The 24,752-nt window shown below is 38.3% G+C and overlaps 1 protein-coding gene across 1 annotated transcript in view; it reads left to right on the forward strand.

Annotated features, from left to right (window-relative positions):
- CORIN (corin, serine peptidase) overlaps positions 1–24,752 on the forward strand; it is a 321,033-nt gene that overhangs the window by 285,462 nt on the left and 10,819 nt on the right. The window contains exons 17-19 of the mRNA XM_023555029.2: positions 11,130–11,252; positions 14,202–14,251; positions 14,407–14,581. Of these exons, the coding sequence (XP_023410797.2) occupies positions 11,130–11,252; positions 14,202–14,251; positions 14,407–14,581 (348 nt within the window). The remainder of the gene's footprint in view (positions 1–11,129; positions 11,253–14,201; positions 14,252–14,406; positions 14,582–24,752) is intronic.

The raw sequence follows: 24,752 nt of genomic DNA on the forward strand, positions 1-24,752 counted from the left end.
TCCTAATCAATTGCTCCTTGTCATTGTACAAACATCATGTTCATAAAATAATTTTCTGTCAAAAGTCTCTCTAATTGCGTGTGTATGGATTTTTTTTTTTTTTAACCAAATAAGTTTGGACTAGTCTCTTCAACTCCTGGGCCCACCATAAACTAGTTCCGCTTTCTTCAACTTCCTACTTTTCCCTCTCATTCTTCAGTTTCCAGGCTGGTCTGCCTTTTCTCTGTGTTCCATGGGCACGTTCCTTCCTGGCTCTGTCTCTGTGACCATATATGCATCATTTTCTCCACTCCCTGTTTGAATCCTTCAGGGCCTCACTCACACCCCATGGCTTCTATGAAGCCTTCCTTACCTTTTTGATCTTCTTTTCTCCTGAAGTCCTTTTGTACAATTTCCTTCTTAGTTTTACGGTGCTGTATATAATTTGTAATTTTTAAAATTCTTTTTCTTATTTCCCAGAACGGGTTATACAAAATAGTAATGGTTAACCTTTGTTATGAGTCAGGCTGTTCCAAGTACTTGATATGTGTTTGTCCACACCATAGCCCTGTAAGATAAGTAGTAGTGTTATTTTTACTTTAGATATGAGGAAACAAAGGCATAGAGAGATTAAGGAACTTTGCTAGGTCACAAAGTTGGAATGTAGGAAGCCAGGATACAAATCCAAGCAAGAGCAAGGGCAAGGGGACTTGCAGGTACTAGGAGTAGACCCTAGGCACCAACTTATTTAATAAATACAATTTGCTTGATGTGGCCAACCAGCTTTTTAAACATAAATTCTTTTTAGTATTGCTTTTCACTTGAGTTTTGTGGCAAGTCTCAATACCACCTTGTGATTTTATCATTGTACGATATTTTTAAATAGATAGCAATGATGAGTGGGGGTTAGGGGAAATTTATCATGCAGGACCACAATCCAAATGTTTTTCACTTTTTGAAAAGTCCCTTAAGTAACAAGTAGGTGCTTGTCATATTCCAAGTAGACGTCAGCTGAAGGAAACCCATGAGGTGTTATTTTCTTTCACACAGCAGCTTTATAGCTTTTCTGGCCGGCATAGAGCTTGGGTACTGGGAATTAATTTCCTACTCATTTCCCGGTCATTAAATGACTGCCTGGGTGAGAAGGGAATCAGAGTCCAATATGTGGATGTAGTGTTTTCTGGAACATGCTATTCTAGGGTGAGAGGGAAGAATTTTTCTGAAAAAGTGCTATATCCTAAAGGAAGAAAAAACATTTTTTAAACTCTTCCCTGATGCCATTGGGGTATCAAGCTTTAATAAACAAAAGCAAGATATATCTACCAGTTGCCCTAAGAGCATTTCCATATGGTCACTAACAGCAAACTCTGCCAAGAATTTGTCTTTGAGTATTTATTAACAAACTGAATTTTAAATTGAGTCAATTGAGTTAATGAATAATTTATAAAATTAAATGGAAACTTCTCAGTGGTATAGAGAAATTCAACATTATAAATGGGAGTGGCATTAAGAAAGATTCTGAACTAATCAGATTTTTTATTTTTTTTTGCTCTCTTATAATCCATTTTGTAGTGGAAATGTTCATCATTAAAAAAAAAAAAATGATTCATGCCAGGGTTTATAAAATCAAAGACGGCTTCCATTGGTTCTTTAGCGTTAAGTACCATCGAGACCCATCTTTAGAATTCTAGTCATGGTCCTAATAATACTAGGGCTTATTGTGAGCAAGAAGCTTCTGGAATGGGAAGAATCAATCTCTGTAAAGCCTTGGGCACATCAGACTCTCTAGTCATCACAATAGATATAGCATTGACATTAGACATGAATATGAATGGACTCTGGGCAAATTAGAACATAGTTTCCAACCTGAGGGATCCATCAGGAAATAATCAAAGAGGGCCTGAATTTTTTCCGTTCAAAGTCCTTACACGGTAGTATCCTCCTTTTAGAACTCTACCAGGAGACTCTGGTGATGAGTTAATCTCGGATCTAGTATCTTCTTCATGCTGTCTTTGAAACCTACTGTAATCTGGCTTTTGCCTCCAAGATAAGACTGATAGCAACAATATCGTCTAAATGAGAAATCCACTGGCCTTTCTATTATTTATGCAACTTGGCCTCAAAACCCAATTTTTTACCCTGCCCTATATCACACATTGCATATTCAGGTCCTTGCCTTCCTCTCTGACTCAATCTCCCAGCACACTCCCACTGGTCCACTAAACTTTAGACACAGTGACCTTATTACCGACATTCAAATATTTCCAACTCATTCTCTTCTAGGAGTCTTTGCCCTCACTGTTTCTTTTGTTTGGAATACTGATCTCTAGACATTCACATGGTTGCCTCCATCTCATCATTCATATCTCAGCTCATGTCTCAATTCCTTAGAAAAGCCTTCCTTAACAACTGGAGCTGGAGTAGCTTTCGCCCTCACCAAATTAAAGCTTTCACCTTCACCAAGAAGACATTTGCTCATTTTCTCTTCTTCAGAGCATTTATCCATATCTGAAGTTATTATTTTTTAACATATTTGTAATCTATTCTTTACACTAAAATGAAAGCTCCTTGAGTGAGGAACTGCATCTGATATACTACCAATGTGTTGTTTCCATCTCCATCCCATCTTATTAACCAGTGATTCTCAGTTTTAACCCTTGTCCCTATGATTGTGTTTGAACTCTGCCAGAGTAATCCTTCTGGGATCCAGCTGACTTTACAGCATCATCATTTGAACACTCACTGATTTATCATTGTATCAATGTATCATTAATAAACATAAAAACAAAAACAAAAAACCCCAACCCTTTGCCATTGAGTTGATTTTGACTCATAGCGACCCTAAATTAAATCTAATTTTAACGTGTTCAGCATTGGAGGTGCTCACTCATCTATGCCAAGAAATTCGGAAGCAGCTACCTGCCCAACTGACTGAAAGAGATACATAGTTGTGCCCATTCCAAAGAAGGGTGATCCAACAGGATGCAGAAATTATTGAACAATATCATTAATATCACATGCAAGTATAATTTTGCTGAAAATCACTCAAAAGTGATTACAGCAGTGCATTGACAAGGAACTCCCAGAAATTCAAGCTGAATTCAGAAGAGGACATGGAATGAAGGATATCACTGCTGATGTCAGATGAATCTTGGCTGAAAGCAGAGAATACCAGAAAGATGTTTACCTATGTTTTATTGACTATGCAAAAACTGTGTGGATCATAACAAATTATGAATAACATTGCAAAGAATGGGAATTTCAGAGCACTTAATTGTGTTCATGAGGAAACTGTACATAGATCAAGAGACAGTTTTCGTAACAGAACAAGGGGACACTGTGTGGTTTAAAGTCAGGAAAGGTGTGCGTCAGGGTTATATCATTTTACCATACCTATTCAATCTGTATGTTGAGTAAATACTCTCAGAAACTGGACCATATGAAGAAGAATAGGGCATCAGGATTAGAGGAAGACTCATTAACAACTTGTGATATGCAGATGACACAACCTTGCTTGCTGAAAGTGAAGAGGACTTGAAGCACTTACCGATGAAGGTCAACGACTACAACCTTCACTATGAATTATACCTCAACATAAGGAAAACAAAAATCCTCACAACTGGACCAATAATCAACACCATGGTAAATGAAGAACAGATTGAAGTTGTTAAGGATTTCATTTTACTTGGATCCACAATCAATACCTGTGGAAGCAGCAGTCAGGAAATCAAAGGACGTATTGCATTGGGCAAATCTGCTGCAAAAGACCTCTTTAAAGTGTTAAAAAGCAAAGATGTCACTGTCATGGATTGAATTATGTCCCCCCAAAAATGTGTGTATTAACTTGGTTAGGCCATGATTCCCAGTACTCTATGGTTGTCCTCCATTTTGTGATTGTAATTTTATGTTAAAGAGGGTTGAGGTGGGATTGTAGCACATTCCTGATCTAATGTAAAGGGAGTTTCCCTGGGGTGTGGCCTGCACCACCTTTTATCTTCCAACAGATAAAAGGAAAGGGAAGCTAGCAGAGAGTTGGGGACCTCATACCACCAAGAAAGCAGTGCCAGAAGCAGAGTGCTTCCTTTGGACTTAGGGTGCCTGTGCAGAGAATCTCCTAGTCTGGGGGAAGATTGATGAGAAGGCCAACAAACAGAGATAGAGACTTCCCCTGGAACTGACACCCAGAATTTGGACTTTTAGCCTACTTTACTGTGAAGAAATAAATTTCTCTTTGTTAAAGCCATCCACTTGTGTTATTTCTGCTACAGCAGCACTAGATAACTAAGTCAGTCACCTTGAAGACTAAGGTGTGCCTGACTCAAGCCAGGGTGTTTTCAATTGCCTCATATGCATGCAAAACCTGGACAATGAATAAGAAAGACTGAAGAAGAATTGACACCTTCGAATTATGATGTCTGCAAAGAATATTGAATATACCATGGACTGTCTTGGAAGAAGTATAGCCAGAATGCCCCTTAGAAGCAAGAATGGCCAGACTTCATCTCATGTACTTTGGATGTTATCTGGAGGGACAGCCCCTAGAGAAAGACATCATTTTTGGTAATGTACAGGGTCAGTGAAAAACAGAAAGAACCTCAATGAGATGGGTTGACACAGTGGCAGCAACAATGGGCTCAAGCATAGAAATGATTGAGGGGATGGTGTAAGACTGGACACTGTTTTGTTCTGTTGTATATAAGGTCACTGTGAGTTGGAACCAACTCTAGGACACCTAATAATAACAGCAACAATTTTAACCCAATCTTTATCCCTTCCTACATCTTCCAAAACGAATAAATGAGGGAATACGTAATACTTTGACGTTGAGGCACAATAATTCTTTAATATAAAAAATTCAATTGAAGTCACTTTAGCAAATATTTAATGCATTGCCTGCCTGCATTCCTCCTTTTTTGGGGTCTAGCACCCCTTCCTTTTGGGGACCCACTTTGCATCCCATTGTAGCATTGGGATCCAAATGGGAGCTCAGTTACCATCTTTGTACATGACTTACTTTCTTGGTCTCAGTGATTGGTTGAGGGGTAAATACCTAACCCAAGCTGGGCCAATTAAAATACCTTACTCCCTTGTCACAGTAATTGGTTTCAGAATACTTAAAGTTCTTCAGCAAGATTTGTTTTAATTGGGCCTGGGGGAGAAGACTTCTTTCCTTTTTGGTCACAAAGATGAAAGGACATGAGTTTAAAGTTTAAAGCTATGGGCAACCAGACCCTGGGCTTGTAGAAAAGTCACTTGGAGAGGATACCTCTGCTCCTCACCAAAGGAAGGTGGAAATGAGAGTGTAGAGTCCTGAGGGTACTTAGGTACCTGGTACCAGCAACTCAGAAGATCATCTACATCCCTTTAGTGATCACATTCCCTGTTTTGATACTCCGACATTTCAGCGCTATTTCTAAGTACCAAAATTCTGATTTTTTAAAATTAGTGTAATGTTGTTAACCCAGTATTAAAAAACAGAAACAAAAACAAAAACCTAGAGTTTGAATTATTTATCTTGCAGTGTATCCAGAGAATCATGGTTTGCCTTAAAATTTTGAATTGAGTAAAGGTGCAAACATTTTTAGGAAGCATTTTTCTGTAGTTTCTATAATCCTCATGAAGAAGAATAAAAGAGTGGTTTGCAAAACAAGACTTCTGTTAGAAAAATAAATTTTACTCTGGTTCATACTCTTTCTGAACAAGTAGAATAAAATATAGCATATTGAAATTGATACTGGCAATCTCTAGTTTTACATAACGTGCCAAAAGAAGGTGAAGACAAATAAACATTTTCGTTGAGACTCAACTCAAGTTGCTATCAATAAAATATTGAATTTCTCTCTCTCTCTCACTTAAAAAAAAAAATCCTAATAGATCTCCTCTACCCATTACCCGTTGCCCGTCAAGTCGATTCCGACTCATAGCGACCCTATAGGACAGAGTAGAACTGCCCCATAGAGTTTCCAAGGAGCGCCTGGTGGATTCGAACTGCCGACCTTTTGGTTAGCAGCCACAGTACTTAACCACTATGTTACCAGGGTTTCCAGATCTCCTCTAAATTATCAAAAAAGAGATGGAATATTTGGAATATAAAATATGCACAGATTCCTCATGAGCACAATTAAGTGTTCTGGATTCCCAATCTTCTGAATTTTATCCATAATTTGTTATGATCCACACAGTTGAATGCCTCAGCATAGTCAATAAAACACAGGTAAACATCTTTCTGGTATTCTCTGCTTTCAGCCAGGATACATCTCATGTCAGCAATGATATCGATTGTTTCACATCCTCTTCTGAATCCTGCTTGAATTTCTGGCAGTTCCACGTTAATGTACTTTTGAATGATCTTCAGCAAAATTTTACTTGCATGTCATATTAATGGTACTGTTCGATAATTTCCATATTCAGTTGGATCACCCTTCTTGGGAATAGGCATAAATATGGATCTCTTCCATTTGTTTGGCCAGGTACCTGTCTTCCAAATTTCTTGGCATAGACGAGTGAGCACTTCCAGCACTGCCTCTGTTTGTTGAAACATCTCAATTTGTATTTTGTTAACTCCTGGAGCCTTGTTTTTCGCTAATGCCTTTAGGGCAGCTTGGATCTCTTCCATCAGTACCATCAGTTCCTGATCATATGCTACCTTCTAAGATGGTTGAACATTGACCAGTTCTTTTTGGTATAATGACTCTGTGCATTTCTTCCATCTTCTTTTGATTCTTCCTACATCGTTTGATATTTTCTCCTTAGAGTCCTGCAGTATTACAACTCAATGCTTAAAGTCTGTCTTCAGTTCTTTCAGCTTGAGAAATGCCTAGTGTGTTCTTCCCTTTTGGTTTTCTGCCTCCAGGTCTTTGCACACGTCATTATACTTTGTCTTCTTGAGCCACCCTTTGAAATGTTCTGTTCAGCTCTTTAACTTCATCATTTCTTCCGTTTGCTTTAGCTTCTTGACATTCAAGAGCAAGTTTCAGAGTCTCTTCTGACATCTATTTTGATCTTTTCTTTCTTTCCTGTCTTTCTAATGACCTCTTGCTTTCTTCATGTATGGTGTCCTTGATGTCATTCCACAACTTGTCTGGTCTTTATCAAATCTATCCTTGAGATAATCTCTAAATGAAGGTGGGATATACTCGAGATCGTACTTTGGCTCTTGTGGACTTGTTCTAATTTTCTTCAGCTTCATCTTGAACTTGCATATGAGCAATTGATGGTATCTTCCACAGTCAGTCCCTGACCTTGTTCTGACTGATGATATTGAGCTTTTCTGTTGTCTCTTTCCACAGACGTGGTCAATTTGATTAGTTTGTATTCCATCTGGTGAGGTCCACATGTATAGTCATCGTTTATGTTGGTAAAAAAAAAGATATTTGCAATAAAGAAGTCATTGATCTTCCAAAATTCTATCATACAATCCCCGGCACCATTTCTATCATCAAGGCCATATTTTTCAACAACTAATCATTTTCGTCTGTTTCCAACTTTCACATTCCAATCACCAGTAATTATTAATTCATCCTGATTGCATGTTGGATCAATTTCAGACTGCAAGAGTTGGCAAAAATCTTCAATTTCTTCATTTTTGGCATTAGTGGTTAGTGTGTAAATTTAAATAATATTTGTATTAAATGGTCTTCCTTGTAGGCATATAGATATTATCCTATCACTGATAGTGTTGTACTTCAGGATAGATCTTGAAATGTTTTCTTTGACAATGAATGCAATGGCATTCCTCTTCAAGTTGTCATTTCTGACATAGCAGATCATATGATTGTCTGATTCAGAATTGCCAATACCAGTGCCTTTCAGCTCACTAATGCCTAGGATATTGATGTTAATGTGTTCCATTTCATTTTTGACTATTTCTAATTTTCCTAGATTCATACTTTGTACATTCCAGGTTCTGATTATTAATGGATGTTTGCAGCTGTTCCTTCTCATTTTGAGTTGTGTGACATAGCAAATGAAGGTCCTGAAAGCTAGATTCCATCCATGTCGTAAGGGTGGACTCTACTTTGAGGAGGCAGCTCTTCCCCAGTTGTCTTTTGAGTCTCTTCCCACCTGAGGGCTCCTCTTCCAGGACTATATCAGACAATGTTCTGCTGCTTTTCATAAGGTTTTCACTGGCAAATTCTTTTCAAGTAGACTGCCAAATCCTTCTTCCTAGTCTGCATTAGTTTGGAATCTCAGCTGAAATCCATCTGTCTCGGATGACTCTGCTGGTATTTGAATTTTGGTGGCATAGCTTTCAGCATCACAGCAACATGCAAGCCCCCACAGTACGGCAAACTTACAGATGAGTGGAGATGATGTAATATAGAAGATGTTTAATATTTAAGTCAAAAGCAGTATAAATTGTCAAACAAAATTTGAGCAGCTGTTAAGTTCCAGATGCTTTTTAATGGCATGATTTATATTATATACATAGTTCTAAAAATTGAAAAGTTGCTGACATATATTCTAGATGGGTATATAAATTGGCACTACTCTTTGAAGGGGAGTTTAATAATATCAATCAAAGTTGTAAATTTTATTTCTAGAAATTGATTCTAGAATCATAGTTGAGCATCTGTGCAGTGGTGAATGTTTAAGAATGTTAACTGCGACCCTTTTGCTGTAGCTCAAAATTGGAAATAACATACATGCACATCAATAGTGTATCTGTTAAGTCAATGTATGGGCATCCATTTAATGGAACACTTTGTCATTGTTATGTGCTGCCCAATGAGTTGATTTTGACTCATAGTGACTCCATGTGACACAGTAGAACTTCGCCCATAGGGTTTTCTTGGCTGTGAACTTTATGGGAGCAGATTGCTGGTTCTTTCTTGCACAGAGGTGCTGCGTAGGTTTGAACTGCCAAAGTTTTGGTTAACAGCCAAGTGCTTTACCATTGCACAACCAGGACACTTTAATAGAGCACCCTGGTGGTAAAGTGCTTAAGAGCTTGGCTGTAAACCAAAAGGTTGGCAGTTCAAATCCACTAGCTGCTCCTTGGAAACTCTATACTCTGTCCTGAAGGATCGATATGAGTTGGAATCAACTCCATGGCGATGGTTTTTTTTTTTTTTTTTTTCTGTTATTATAAAAAGAAGAAGTGTATGATGTTAATGAAGGAGGACCACATAGCATTCTGTGTTAGAAGTGGTTCGCATCAGACTATAGAGATACAAATCCCACCTCTACCTCCTCCTAGCTGTGTGATCTTGAGCAAGTTACTTATTCTCTCTTTACCTCAAAATATTCATTTCCAAAAAGACGAATAATAATAAAGCCTACTGCAGAGTGGTTGGGAGAATTAAATAGGATAAAATGAGTTAGTCTTTAAGTGCTTGGCATAGAGAAAACAGTTAACAAATGTTAGCTATTATTATGGAAAGAATTCTAAGATTTATCATTAAGTGAAAACATTATCAGCAACACACAGAATAATGTGTATAGATTAAAAAAGGAGGGTATGTATACATAAACTGTAGAAAAAGTTCAGCAATGACACTCAAACACTACAGTGGCTGTTCATTTGTATCTGGGATGGGACGAAGACATTTTTTCATTGTATAATTTTTGTTTTTTTGATCATGTATAAATACTATTTGGTCTTGAATGTAGAGCAGCTAAATTGAATGGAAGAAATGATGAAATAAAGAGCTGAAATGTGCAGAGAACTGGAGTTAGAAACCAAACAGGAAGAAGTCACTCAGCATTTCTCAAACTGAAATAAGTGGAGAAAAAATTCAAGCCTTGAATTGCAATATTGAAGGATGCAATGGGAAAAATGGAAACCCTGGTGGTCTAGTGGTTAATTGCTACAGCTTCTAACCAAGAGGTCAGCAGTTCAAATCTGCCAGGCACTCCTTGGAAACTCAATGGGGCAGTTCTACTCTGTCCTATAGGGTCTCTATGAGTCAGAATCAACTCGACGGCAGTGGATTTAGTGGCTATGGGAAAAATATTGAACAATGCAGGAAGCATCAAAAGAAGATGGAAGGAATACACAGAGTCATTGTACCAAAAAGAATATGTCGACATTCAACCATTTCAGGGGGTAGCATATGATCAAGAACCAATGGTACTGGAGGAAGAAGTTCAAGCTGCACTGAAGGCATTGGAGAAAAACAAGGCCCAGAACTGACAGAATACCAATTGGGATATTTCAACACAGAGATGCAACACTGAAAGTGCTCATTTGTCTATACCAAGAAATTTGGAAGACAGCTACCTGGACAACTGACTGGAAGAGATCCATTTACATCCCCATTTTAAAGAAAGTTGCAATGGAATATGGAAATTATCAAAACAATCCAAAAGATTTTCTTCAAATATGGCTTGCCTAAGAAAAGAACCAACTATTTCATGAAGAATCAGATATTTTACATAAAAACCTAAATACTTTTGAAACTTAAGGTTTTAAATTTTGGACACAGTGTAACCATATTTATTTGCATCATTGAATGAGACACAAGAATGTATTGATGGAATACCAGTGAGTGAGAATATAGGTAAAAGGAGAAATATTGTTGTATAACTGTCATCCGTATTTTCAAGAGTTCTTAATTTTTTTTTTATTGTGGTAAATATATTTTTAAAGCATAAATACTTGGCAAAATGTTGAAAAAATTCCAGTTCCAATTTTTTATGCTGCATAGACATAAAATTGGTATTGATTATCTCTATTTAATATTTATTTTATTTTAAGATTGTTTGTTATACTGCAAGATTTCAGTGGGCAAGAAAAAGGAGCTAGATAAATTTTATTTTACTTTTGATTTCTGCCTAAAGTTGCTCTGTTTTTTAGATGTCAGAACTTCTATTTTATATATTTTCTATCACCTTGCAAAGTTCAAATACATGTCAGTAGACAGAATGACTAAAACAGCTGTAAAAAAATTGGATCTTTATTGCCTCCCTATACAGTTAGTAACTTCCCCTCTTGCTGATCATATTCCATGCCATCTCTCTCCTAATACAAGTTACTTTTAAGTTGGAATCAGCTCGACAGCAATGGGTTTGGTTTTTGGTTTGTTTTTTCTTGAGATACTGACTTACAATTTCATGCTTCTCTTTGAAAAAGAGTGAGTACTAATTAATATAACGCCTCATCAAAGATCATTGTACTTAGAATATTTATCTATTTGCTCTTATGTCAGACAGCCATCTGTGACAGAATCTATACAGGAGCAGGAGCAGGAGCAAGACGGGCAGTGGCTGACTTTACGCTCCAACTGGGAGAACCTCAATGGAACCACTGTGCATGAGCTGCTGGTAAAAGGGTAAGAAATCTCTAACAAGAGCTGTGTGGAGCAGGAGGGCCTTTCTTCTGTTTCTAACTTAAGATAATTCAAATTTGTCAAGTCAATAAAGAGCTTCCGTATAATGGCTATTGGCATTTACAAGTCAACATTGTTTGGTTTTATTTCTTCTTTCTAAACGTATATTTTCTTCTCTTGGCTAATTGATTTTTTTTTTTTTAATGATGATTACGGAGACATTGTGTGGTAGGGAGGGAAAACTTGGTTTCTAATCTTGGAGCTTTTTCCATATCCCTTTTGAACTAAATTATCACGTCTGCATTTCTGACATTTATGGACCTAGTTAATGGAGTGAATTGAAGTCATAATGACTGATAAAACTTGGAGAGCATGAGAGAAGAATCAAAGGCACAGAATGAAATTACTATCAAGTGACCTTGAAAGTATACTCTGAAAAATTTCCCCTCAAAAATCATAGCATCTTAAACAGGGTTGCTTCCCTTGCGTACGGTGAGGGTTGGGGGTGGGATGCAGGAGTAAGATAAATTAAGGGACTTAAATACAATACTTATTAAATGCTTATTGCATAGCTAGGTAGTTATATATATATTAACTCATTTAACCCTCACAACAGACTTCAACTAGGAATTATTATCCCATTTTTTAGACAAGAAAGCTGAGGTTTCGGATTAATGATTTACTCAAAGCTCACAGCTCATAGATGGTTAAGTGGCAGTCTCTGAATTCAAACTAAGTTTTTCTGACTCCAGAGCTTATAATAAGTGCCAGGGAAATTGCCTCTTAAGAATTCCAAAGAAGAAAACTAAATGTGGGCCATTTCCCTTTAACATGTTTTGACATTTTCTCCACTAATTCAATCTTTATTGTCTCTTTGGTCAAACTTTAAGTATATGTCAACTGAAGTACTTCCTCTAAAACAATGACCTGCACCTTTCAACAGAGTGATTCGTTACCGCAAACTGGGAATCCCAGAACAGTCATTTCAGATCAAATTAATCGATCAATCTAAATTGGGAGTTGGTGGACCTGGTTCTAATCCTAGCTTACTAACTAGGTATGTGATCTTATGCAACACTTTAGACCACAGTTTTCTAGAAAAGAAAGATTGGGGTGGATAGTCTTTGCTGTCTATTCCTTCTCCTAAAAACTATGTTCCTGTGATTTCGCAAATAACAACTCATGGAATATCTCCTCTGTTCCAGGCTCAATTCTAAACTCTGAGGGAATATAGCAATGAACTAGCGAGACAAGGGTCCTGGTCTCCAGGGACATGAATTTTATGAGTGGGGAGAGAGACTATAAACTAATAAACAAAAAGAACTTCAGATTAAGAAAAAAAAAAAAAAAAAAGGACTTCTGGCAGGTGCTACAAAGGAATTGGTAATTATGAGATGGAGAGTAAGGAGATGTGACATTGGATAGTGAAAAGGTAAAAAGCAAATGTGCTTTTTCAGCATTATATAATTTATAATATACAAATAATTACATATATCCCCATGCAAATTTAGCAGGAAATGAAGCACAGTAAATCTTCAAAAAAGGAATATGGAAGTGATATATTTAGGAACAGCTTCCCCCCGCTTCCCATCCCCGTTCTGACAAATCTAGGATTTTAAGCATATCCCAGGATTTTTGAAAGCCACAATAAAGTGTTTTTCTCTTTCATTTAAATTGTAAATAGATAGTTCTTAGTTGCAGGAGAACTTAGTGATTAAAATTTAACCTGCCCCAGGACAGAGCTGGAGAAAAATGTAGATTAAAATTCTAACTCAAAAAGAAAGACCGGACTTGCTGGCCTGATAGAGACTGGAGAAACCCTTAGAGTATGGCCCCCAGACACCCTTTCAGCTCAGAAATGAAGTCACTCTTGAGGTTCACCCTTCAGCCAAAGATTGGACAGGACCGTAAAACAAAGCGAGACTAAAGAGGCACAGCAGCTCAGGGCCAAGGACTAGAAGGCAGGAGGGAACAGGAAAGCTGGTAATAGGGAACCCAAGGTTGAGAAGGGAGAGTGTTGACATGTCATGGGGTTGTTAACCAATGTCATAAAACAATATGTGTACAGTTTAATGAGAAACTAGTTTGTTCTGTAAACCTTCATCTAAAGTACAATAAAAAAAAATTTAATCTGTCCCAGACTGTTATACGTTAAGTCACTATGAGTCCGCGCTGACTTGATGGCACCTAACAACAACAAACTGAATTTTTTTGTATAGCCACATTGATAATACTTAACTGTAGTTTGTGTTTTTGCTTTCAAAGGTAACTATGATTGTTAGAACGTTCTTCCCTTCCTGAACCCACATTTTCTGTAAGTTCTAACTGTTGGTTCTGATTCTGCCATCAAGAGTGGCATGGAAGAAGTTTTCTCTTCTTCCTTTTATCTGCTCCTTATATTCCGGAAATCTAACCTGGAAGTCTTGACAGGATTCTTTTTCAATCTAAATATTCACTTCCTTGATCTGATCTGTAAGTTTTTGAAGTTAATTTTGTATTCCTCTCAGACTTTCAAATTTTTTTTTTTTTAACCCGTGCACACTCTCCATAAGCATAAAAATCTGACATGCTGTCTCTTCAGTATAGATTTGGAGAACCAGCCCAATTCCTCTCCTTCCCCTCTTCCTATCTTGAGAATCATGGTTTGAGTCAGCATTTTGGGTGGCACTATCAGCCAAGGCAATGTTGGGAAAGTTTGATAACACTAGTTTCTCCCCCCGCAAATGTGAAATTACATAATAATATTAATTAAACTTAAAAAAATAAGAAAGAGTATACGTTCACTGTATATCCCCACCCCAGGTGATATGAGAGCACACCCTTCCTTGAAAATAATTCCTGCATCAAGAGTAATTGTTGTTCAAAGAATAATAGTCGAATCTCTGTCCTTTGCCTTGCACTGATAAAGTGTTTGGAGTGAACTTAATATGCCATTTTATATTTCCAATCTAGGCAGTCTTGTCAGAGCAGAAGTATGATTTCTCTTCTGTGTTCTAAACAAGGTAAGAGAATCAGTGATGTAGCAACGGGATAGGAAATTAATTTAAGTGGATTGGCTTAGAGGGGAACGATTACTTGTACGTGATAGCAAAGAGTCTAGTATTTAGCTGAGTTTGGTGATGAATCACAAAATGTGTCTTGGCCTGCTTCTTGGTAGACTGTGGGCGCCGCCCTGCTGCCCGAATGAACAAGAGGATCCTGGGTGGTCGGACAAGTCGCCCTGGAAGGTGGCCATGGCAGTGTTCCCTGCAGAGTGAACCCAGTGGACACATTTGTGGCTGTGTTCTCATTGCCAGAAAGTGGGTTCTGACTGTTGCCCACTGCTTCGAGGGGTAAGCTGCACTTTCTTTTTCACTTCGCCTGAATATGATTCTTTTGTCACTTGCGTATTCTTGATGGCATATGTAATTCCGTAAAACAATTTCAGTGCAAAAGCTGCCATTGATCTACTTCCCAGGCCTTTATCTGCCCAGACTTTTCTAACCTTGATGCTGCCATTCAATACAAGTGCCACTCAATTATTGGCAATGTATGATATACATCCTAAGGAGGGAGGAAGAGGAAGAAGTTTAGAAGGCTTACTCTCCAGCCAGCATTACTCTTTTTTCTAGTCCTGTTAAGTGTATCAGATACCAAGAATTTAAACAGAGATGATTTACTTGGACACTACAGTGAGGTTAGGATGCCGAAGGAACTGATGAGTAGTTTAGGAAGCTGAGTCAAAGGTACAGTATGCCTAAGGGGAACAAGAGGAGGCCAAAGGTAAACCTACCCCACAGCAACAAATGTCATCGCAGAAGATCCACACCTAGTGTTCCAACTGCCTATTGCTGTATAACTTAGGAGCATAAAAGAACCATCTATTATGCTCACAGATTCTGAGGGTCAGAGGTTTGGAAGGGCATAGCTGGCAAAGTTCGTCTCTGCTCCACAATGTCTGGGGCTGGAAGATTTCAAGACTGGGAGATGGAATCATCTCAAGTCTGGCATTTGTTGCTCTCTGTTGGATGGGGACCTCAGCTTCCCTCTATATAGGACACACAGCATAGTGACTGGCATCTCCCGGAGTGAGCTTCTCAGAAAGCAGGCAGGAGGAAGTTGGGTCACCTTTTTTGACTCAGCCTTCAAAGTCACATAGAATCATTTCTGCTGTGTGGTTGGTCAAAGCAGCCACAAACCCCCACTCAAAGGGAAGAAACACTGACATCCCCTCTCAGCAGGAGGAGCTCAAAGGATTTGAGAATACGTTTTAAAAGCCATTATACCGCCCATTCTATTCTATTTATTTTAAATAATTTTACTTTATTTGAAAAGTAATGTTAAATAATAGCCAAAATTTACAACAGAAAAATGTAATTTCTCCTCTTTTTTGCCTGTCTTGTTATTATTATTTTTTTTCAGCTTTGCCACTTACTGATTATGTGACCACACGTCAGTCCATGAACTTCCTGGGCTCAGTTTCCTTATTTGTGAAATGAAAAAAATATCAGTCCTTACCTCACAGAGTTGGTGTGGACAGTAAGGGAGTGAGTCCCTTTAAAGCTTTAGAATCATGCATGGCATCCGTAAACCCCTGTTGATGGTAAACTCTTCTTTAAAAAAAATTACTGATAAAATATGCATTTATAATTTCTCTTAACATTATGGCATGCATATTTTTGTATTTTGCTAGCCCTGGTTTTTTTGTTTGTTTAAATTTTATTATGATAAAAATACACATAACAGAAAGTGCCATTTTAACCATTTTTAAGTGTACAATTCAGTAACATGAATCATGTGCACCATGTTGTGATACTATCGCCACTCTCCATTTCCAAAAGATTCCATCACCCGAAACAGAAACTCAGTACTCTTCAGTAATAACTCCCAATCCCTCCCCAAACTTAGCCCCTGGGAACCAGTAATAAACTTTTGTCTCTATGTATTTGCCTATTCTAGAGATTTCATACAAATGGAATAATAGAAATTTTGTTCTTCGCATCTGCCTTATTTCACTCAACATAATGTTTTCAAGGTTCCTTCATGTCATAGCATGTATCAGAACTTCATTTCTCTTTATGGATGAGCAATAGTTCATTATAAGTGTATACCACATTTTGTTTATCCATTCATTTTCTTAATGGACACTTAGGTTGTTTCCACCTTTTGGCTGTTGTGAATCGTGCTGTGATAAACATTGGTGTGCAAGTAGTTAGCGATGTTTTCATCTCTTCTAAAACTCTCCTTTACTTCCCCATCACCCTGAAGGTAACCCCTGTTACAGCCTGGTGGATGTTGCTCTACAATTATAAATGTACATTTGTCACAGGGTATCATTGCTTATTTTTTACAATTTGAAATCACTCTATATACTTTTGTTTGTAAGTTGCTTTTCTCATTTAGCAATATATCATGTCCATCCCTGTAGATTAGCTGACACAGCTCTAGCACGTTCTTTTTCAAAGCTAAAAGATAATTCATGATAGAGATTTACTACAATTAAAAAAAAATTATTCCCCAGTTGATGGACATTTGGGTTAGTTTCAGTTTGCTGCCATGTTAATGCTGTAATAAATCTTCTTGTAAAAGTAAACTCACTTACAGTTACCCTTGTTTTTAGAGGATAGAGTTCTAGAACATAGTATATGTCAGGCTTCATAGAGGGGATACAGAGATGGATACACATTTTCTTCCTTGAGAAGCTAACTAAGTGAAGAGACAGACATTTAATCATACAATAAATACACAATATGATTAGTGATTATAAATGGAAATGTGCAAAATTACTTATTAGATTGTTCTTTTGGAGGAACTATAAGAAATAAAATAAGTATCTCCTCTTTGAGGGCTTATTTATTTATTTTTAATTGATCTTATTTTTTAAAATTGTACTTTATATGAAGGTTTACAGAACAAACTAAAAAAAAAAACAAACTAGTTTCTCATTAAAAAGTTAGTACACGGACCAGAAGAACTAGTTGGTGCCCGGCCACAATCGATGACTGCCCTGACAGGGAGCACAACAGAGAACCCCTGAGGGAGCAGGAGATCAGTGGGATGCAGACCCCAAATTCTCGTAAAAAGACCATACTTAATGGTCTGACTGAGACTAGAGGAATCCCGGCGGCCACAGTCCCGAAACCTTCTGTTGGCACAGGATGGGAACCATCCCCGAAGACAATTCATCAGACATGAAAGGGACTGGACAGTGGGTGGAAGAGAGATGCTGATGAAGAGTAAGCTAATAATATCAGGTGGACACTTGAGACTGTGATGGCATCTCCTGTCTGGAGGGGGGATGGGAGGATAGAGAGAGTGGGAAGCTGGCAAAATTGTCACGAAAGGAGAGACTGGAAGGGCTGACTCATTAGGGGGAGAGCAAGTGGGAGTACGGAGTAAGATGTATGTAAACTTATATGTGACAGACTGACTTGAATTGTAAACGTTCACTTGAAGCTCAATAAAAGTTTAAAAAAAAAAAGTTAGTACACGTATTGTTTTATGACATTGGATAACAACCCAATGGTATGTCAACACTCTCTTTGAGAGCTTTTAATGTGCAAGAAAAAGAATTGATGCCTTTGAATTGTGGTGTTGGTGAAGAATATTGAATATACCATGGGCTGCCAGAAGAACAAATAAATCTGTCTTGGAAGAAGTACAGCCAGAAAGCTCTTTGGAAGTGAGTATGGCCAGGCTTCATCTAATGTATTTTGGACATGTGATCAGGAGGGACCAGTCCCTGGAGAAAGACATCATGATTGGTAAAGTAGAGGGTTAGTGAAAAAGAGAAGGACCCTGAATGAGGTGGATTGACACAGTGGCTGCAACAATGGACTCAAACATAGCAACTATTGTGAGGATGGTGCAGGACTGGGTAGTGTTTCTGTCTGTTGTACACAGGGTCGTTATAAGTTGGAACCAACTCAATGGTACCTAACAACAACAATGTGCAAGACCCAGAATGATTGGAAGAGTCTGTATAATATGTCAGGAGATAAACTGTGATGTTATTGCTTAGAAAGGGGCCAGATGTTTCCAGGTATCTTTTCCAGTTCTGATTTCTAACTACGTAATAAGCAGAAGATTATACTAGCAACAGTACATTCATCAAAGGATGATGACCTAAGCAAAGTCAACATTTCTTCAAGGGAACAACACTCTTTATGTGCTAGTTAATCCAAGTTCACTTTGTTATTTCTGTATGTGGTGTCCACGTTTCTTCTTTCACGGACAGATCTGTGAAGTCAAGACAAAGTCTTGAAATAGAGAATAAATATCTGTTTATAATTAAGGAAATGGATATTATATCAAAGGCCTTGGTGAAATTTCATGGAACATTAAACTTAACAAAACTGTCAAGATGGGTCTGGTCCATCCATAAGAAGTTAGAAATTGCCCAACTTCTAACAAGCCTTTGTTCGAATGTGTGTTAATAATTCTAATTCTATTTTATAATCTCTCCAGTGGCACTGCAAGCTTTTGGGAACTTCTAATTGTAAGCCTTACTCTCTGCTAGAGCCATCAGTAGCTGCAATTAATGAGATTTCCTTCACATTCTAATCCCATACTTTGGCAAGGCCCAGCATGACCCATCTGTAGATCTTTTCAAGCCTGTCTGTTTTAATTATATTGGTGGAAAAAGGACAAGTTTGTTTTGCTCTTCTATGGAAAGGCATTTGAAAACTCCAAATGAAGATTAAAAATAGAGCATGAGATACTAAGTTAACCAGATCAAGTCCCACATGCCCTAATAACTTCTTAATTTTAAAAATTCTAAGCAAGAAACCCTTGGACTTTCACAGGCAATTTAACAAGTAATTTTCCCACCTTCTTCCACCTCTGAAAATTTTAAAGATAAGCTTCCTAGGATGACACACAACTGGTTATTATCAGAAGTGTCTAATTCCCCTCCAGGAAATCTGCATGAAAAACGAGCATTTCACTATGTGACCGTAACACCTAACCCTACCAGACTACCCATGTCTTGATTTCTACCACACCAGCTCTTAAACCCCATCAAGACTTTTGACTACTTGTCTGCCTTCTCACACCCCCACCTATTAGCTTAGTGCTTCCATCTTCCCCTGATCTCCTTTCCTTCCCCAGCCTACCTTGTTCTCTGGGCTTATCACTTCACTGCTCTCACCAGAATGTTCAACTTCTTGGTCCCTAGATCTTTCTACCATACCCAACAAAAAGACCTCCAACTCTGGGTCAATGTAAATACCTCATTTTCTAGTCCTATATTTCACAGTCTTCAGAACTAGGGGAGAACATTACCTAAGAACGCAGATTAGTGTCACGCCCAACTTTCAACATCAGTTGCCAAGACCAAAAAATGGCAAAATCTCATTTTTCAATTCGCTAAATCCCTCTCCACTATTTGATCACTATATCTTTCTTGAAATACTATTTTCAATTTTCTTCTAGAATATCGACAGCCAAAAATCTTGTTTTCCTCTTACTTCACTGACCTACCCTTTTTTTTTTTTTTTTTCCTAGTTCCTTCTTTTCTGGGTCACTGAATGTTTTAGTGTACCAGGGCCAAATTCTTGGTCTTCTTATCTGTTTACACTCACTCATCTAGTCCAAACCCAAACCAAACCCATAGTGACCCTATTGGACAGAGTAGAACTGCCCCATAGAGTTCCCGAGGAGCGCCTGGCAGATTCAAACTGCTGACCTTTTGCTTAGCAGATATAGCATTTAAATGCTATGCCACCACGGTTTCCACACATCTAGTCACATCATTTTAAATATTATCCATTTGTTCATGACTTTCATGTTTATATGTCCTTCCTAGCCCAGATGCCCCTGCAACCATCACCACCATCCACAAACTTCAAACATATATGGTATATACTATCTCTGGACAGCTCCCCCTCTCATGGCCTTTTAATACACTCAGAAAAGGAAGTAAGAGATTTGGTTCGACTTTTTGCTACAGAGCCCATGTTGTCTCCATATAGTCACATCTATTTTTTTTTTTATCTTCTAGGTGTTTCCAAACCGTACCAGTCATTCACAGCTTGTTTTTCTGTTCCTTCTACTTTAGAGATTTGATCAATTCCCATCACTAATAATGTCTCCTAAAACAAGTATTTTCCATTTGGGATCCATACTTCCCTTGAGATGCTGTTTACCCAAATCATTGGAGAGTGAGCAAGTGGGGTTTTGAAAAGCTTTTGACCTGACCCTATGTTCTTTGCTGTCCTAATCTACATGAGATATTCTCTGTCATCCCTCACCTCTCCAGTGGAGAACATCTGGGACTAGAATGTGACCAAGGAGCCCTGGTTGTGCAGTGGTTAAGTATTCGACTGCTAACTGAAAGGTCAGCTGTTCGAACCCACCAGCCACTCTGTGGGAGAAAGATGTGGCAATCTGCTTCTGTAAAGATTACAGTCTTGGAAAACCCTGTGGGGCAGTTCTACTCTGTCCTATGGGGTCACTATGAGTCAGAATTGACTCAATAGCAACGGGTTTGTTTTTTTTTCGGTTTAGGATGTTGCCAGTATTAGGCCAAAACTATCTATCTTTCTGGGCCTCACCCCCTTTTTGAACCTTTGAGGGGAGGAGAAAGGGGAATAAACAAGTAGTTATTTACTTGTTTCTTCTTATCTTACGAGTACCTGTCGTGTACTCTGAACTTGTACCTGAACAGCTGACCATTGCTGCTGACAGCACTCACATCAGATGTAAGATCATGAATCTCAAATGAGTATCTAACACTATGGAACACTTCCACTATACTTTTATAGTAAAGTCACTTTTCTACCTTCTGAGACAACTATTTGTCAACTTCCCCTCTCTACCCAAATCTCTCACACCCTCCACTGACCTCACATCATACTTCAAAGAGAAAATAGATGCCATCAGATCTTCCACCTTATCTCACCCCCAGTTTGAACAAATTACTTGCATTTCAAACCCTCCAGCCGTTCCACGAGAGAAAAACGTGGCAGTCTACTTCTGTAAAGGTTACAGCTTTGGAAACACTATAGGACAGTTCTACTCTTTCCTATGTGGTTACTATGAGTTGGAATTTAGTCAGTGGCAATGGGTATGGTCACATCCCCTATCTTCCTTCAAGGTATGGTGGAAGATATGTCTCTGCTCCTATTCAAAGCCAACCATATTAATTCTTACCTTTTCAAAGACTTTACTCCTGGCATTATCATTTCTATTTTGTGTCATTAACGTCTACTTTTTGCTGGATTAGTCTCTTCAGCAAACAACATGCCTTAATATTATTAACCTTAACCTTTCCTTGACTTAACTTTTCAACTACTGTCCATTTAAGCTACCATTCACAGTAAAACTCCTAAAAAGAGTTTCCTATAGTCACTGTCTTCACTTTTCCACCTCTCAGTTTTCCTCAATTCATTGCAGTTGGGCTGTCATGAAGGTCAGTACAGAATCGACACTTATCAAAGTTTCTAGTGACTTCCATCTTGTCAAATCCAATGGTCACTTCTCAAGTTTTCAATTCCCTGGTGTACTCCCCAGTACTTGATTACTACATCCTTCTTGAAATACTTTACTTTTCCTCTGTAATAACAAAAAATCTTTTTTTCCGCTTACTTCGTTGACCTACTTTTCTCTCTCTCTCTTTTCAGCCAGTCCTCCTTGCTGCTTCTTTGAATTCTGACAGTGAAATAGAATCATTCCCCTTTATGCTGAAGATTTTCAATTGCTATACCAAACCAGGAAACCCTGGTGGCGTAGTGGTTAAGTGCTATGGCTGCTAACCAAAGGGTCGGCAGTTCAAATCCACCAGGCATTCCTTGGAAACTCTATGGGGCAGTTCTACTCTGTCCTATAGGGTCACTATGAGTCGGAATAGACTCTACGGCAATGGGTTTGGTTTTGTTTTTTTTTTATACCAAACCAAAACAAAACCACTGCCATCAAGTTGATTCCAACTCATAGTACTATAATCTTTACTGAAACAGACTGCCATATCTTTCTCCTATGGAGCAGCTGGTGGGTTCGAATCGCTGACCTTTGGTGAGCAGCTGAGTGCTTAACCACTGTACCACCAGGGCTCCTTCAGTTGGCTTTTTTTTTCTTTTTAGATCAATTTAGCTCTTTCACTGAGATAGCCATATGAACACAGCCTGTTCACTGAATACTTTTGTACTGATATTGTGGCATTCAAGTAGCCAGAAATTCTCCTACCTCTCTTTGCTCCCACCTAGAAACAGGAAATGGAGCCCTGGTGACACAGTGGGTAAGCGCTCAACTGTTTACCAAAAGGTTGGTGGTCCGAACCCACCAGCCATTCTGTGGGAGAAAGATTTGGCAGTCTGTGTCTGTAAGGATTTACAGCTTTGGAAACCCTGTGGGACAGTTCTATTGTGTCCTGTAGGGTCACTATGAGTTGGAATCAACTCAACAGCAACAGGTTTAGTTTCGGATTTGGAGACAGTGATGTCTCTGCCATTATTTCTCACTTGTTTTTTCTAACACAAAGAAAATTACGTATAGCCATATAAACCAAAAACAAAACAAAACAAAAAAAACACCCAGTGCCGTCGAGTCAATTCTGACTCATAGCACCCCTATACCATTTATAAATCTCCCCTGCCTCAGGCTCTCCTTTCAAACATCATGTTTTTGTTTTTTCTGGTTTCTTCCAGACCAGGGGGAAAAAAAAATAATAAGAGACTTCTTTATTTTTAACATCATACTCAAAACAAAACAGTAATTCCTTACTGGTGTACAAGGAGAAGCATGTGACTCTCTGATGTGTTTTATTCTTATTTGTCTTGTTTTTACTTCTGGTGGATATTAATGCCATAAGGATAGAAGGTTATGTAGCAAGAAACTTAGAATTCATTTGACACTAATACAGTAATTAGGTCTGGAATTTTGATGTTAATTCATTTTATTACTAATAATTTGGAGTGGTCAACTGTTTGAAATACAGTCTTATGATTTAAGGGGATGGATTAGTGTTTGTCATAACCAAAATTTAGTAGGTCTGATTCAAGTGCAAGAAGCTATTAAATAGGCAGAGATTTGTGACAAATTATTACTCAATGTCTGGAACAACAGAATCTCAAGTAAATATTGAATTTCCCAAATAGACACGTACTTATCTAGATTAAAAAAAAAAGGCCGGGGGGGGAGAAGAGGAGGAAGGAGGGAGAAAGAGAGAGAAGGAAGAAAAGCATGTTCTTTGAGTGACAGCCTTCTGCAATGTCTTTTAATTCTCATAAGGTAGCACTTCCTGCACTTTAGTATAATTTTTTATTTAATTGTCCATCTTCACTTAATTTTAAAGTTTGCGTAGGTAAGAATCATGTCTTTCTGGGTTAATTTTTTAACACCTAGCACCACAATGCCTGTATATATATATATATATATATATATGTATATATATGTATATATATGTATATATATGTATATATATCACTTCCTACTTTGATAGCTCTAAAATTATTTTTGTTTAAAATGGAAAAAGGACAGAATGTATGTTGGAACCTGAATAGTCATATTTGTTCAGAGATCCAGGATTCTGAAGTACTAAATCCTGTCCTGCCAAGGCTTCTCTCTCCAAGGTTCTTGAACAAGACAGCTGCTCAGAGGACAAAGCTGGGCCAATACACGCTTGTTATTTCTATGAGGCTTTTGCTTACACTTCAGTGAAGCCTGGCTGACTGTGTAAAGGAGACTTCTAGGAGAGTGTGGCTCAACCTGTAAAAGCTGGTTGCTGTTGAGTCAACTCCCACTAACAGTGACCCTATCGGACAGAGTAGAACTGCCGCATTGGGCTTCCAAGGAGCGGCTGTGAATTCGAACTACCTTTTGGTTAGCAGCCGAGCTCTTAACCACTGCACCACCAGGGCTCCAAGTAGTCAGCAACTGTTAAAACAGGTAGAATGCTGGCCTAGGTATCTTTCTCCTTAACCCCCTGGAAATAATCAACCTTTTCAATCTTTGCCATGCTGATGGTGAAAAAAGGCTTGCCAAGGAAAGGTGGGGTGTGGATGAGTTTTTCCTTGAGGGTTCCTAGGGAACTCTTAAAAATACTGATTCCCAGGCTCCCTCCCAAGAGATTCTGTTTCAACTGGTCTGAAATGATGCCCAAGAATAAGTACTTTAAAAGCTTCTCAGGTGGTTCTGATATTCAGCCCAGGCTGGTCTGGTTGGTTAAATCTACCAGGGAATGGGAATACTGGTAGTTGGTCCATAGTGCCACAATGTAAGAAAATGTCCATGTGAAAGCTCCACTCCCAAGATTGTGTTTCAATAAATGTGCACACTTTGCACCCTGACCCACTCTGGAGGAAGGGAGTCTGTGAATGGGAGGAGGGAATGGAGGGAACAAGGAAGAATTGTCCTTGTCTTGATGATTGAAGCCTGCCAGTAGTCTTTTAAAACAACATCCACTGAGTCATCATTAAACAAATACTTGTTGAGGACTACATGCCATGTATTATTTTGTTGGTGGTGGTATATGCTATTGAGTCATTCTGACTCAGAGTGACCCATTGTGCCAGAGTAGAGCTTTCC

The sequence above is a fragment of the Loxodonta africana genome, chromosome 5, assembly GCF_030014295.1.
Source record: "Loxodonta africana isolate mLoxAfr1 chromosome 5, mLoxAfr1.hap2, whole genome shotgun sequence".
In the NCBI taxonomy this organism is placed as follows: domain Eukaryota; kingdom Metazoa; phylum Chordata; class Mammalia; order Proboscidea; family Elephantidae; genus Loxodonta; species Loxodonta africana.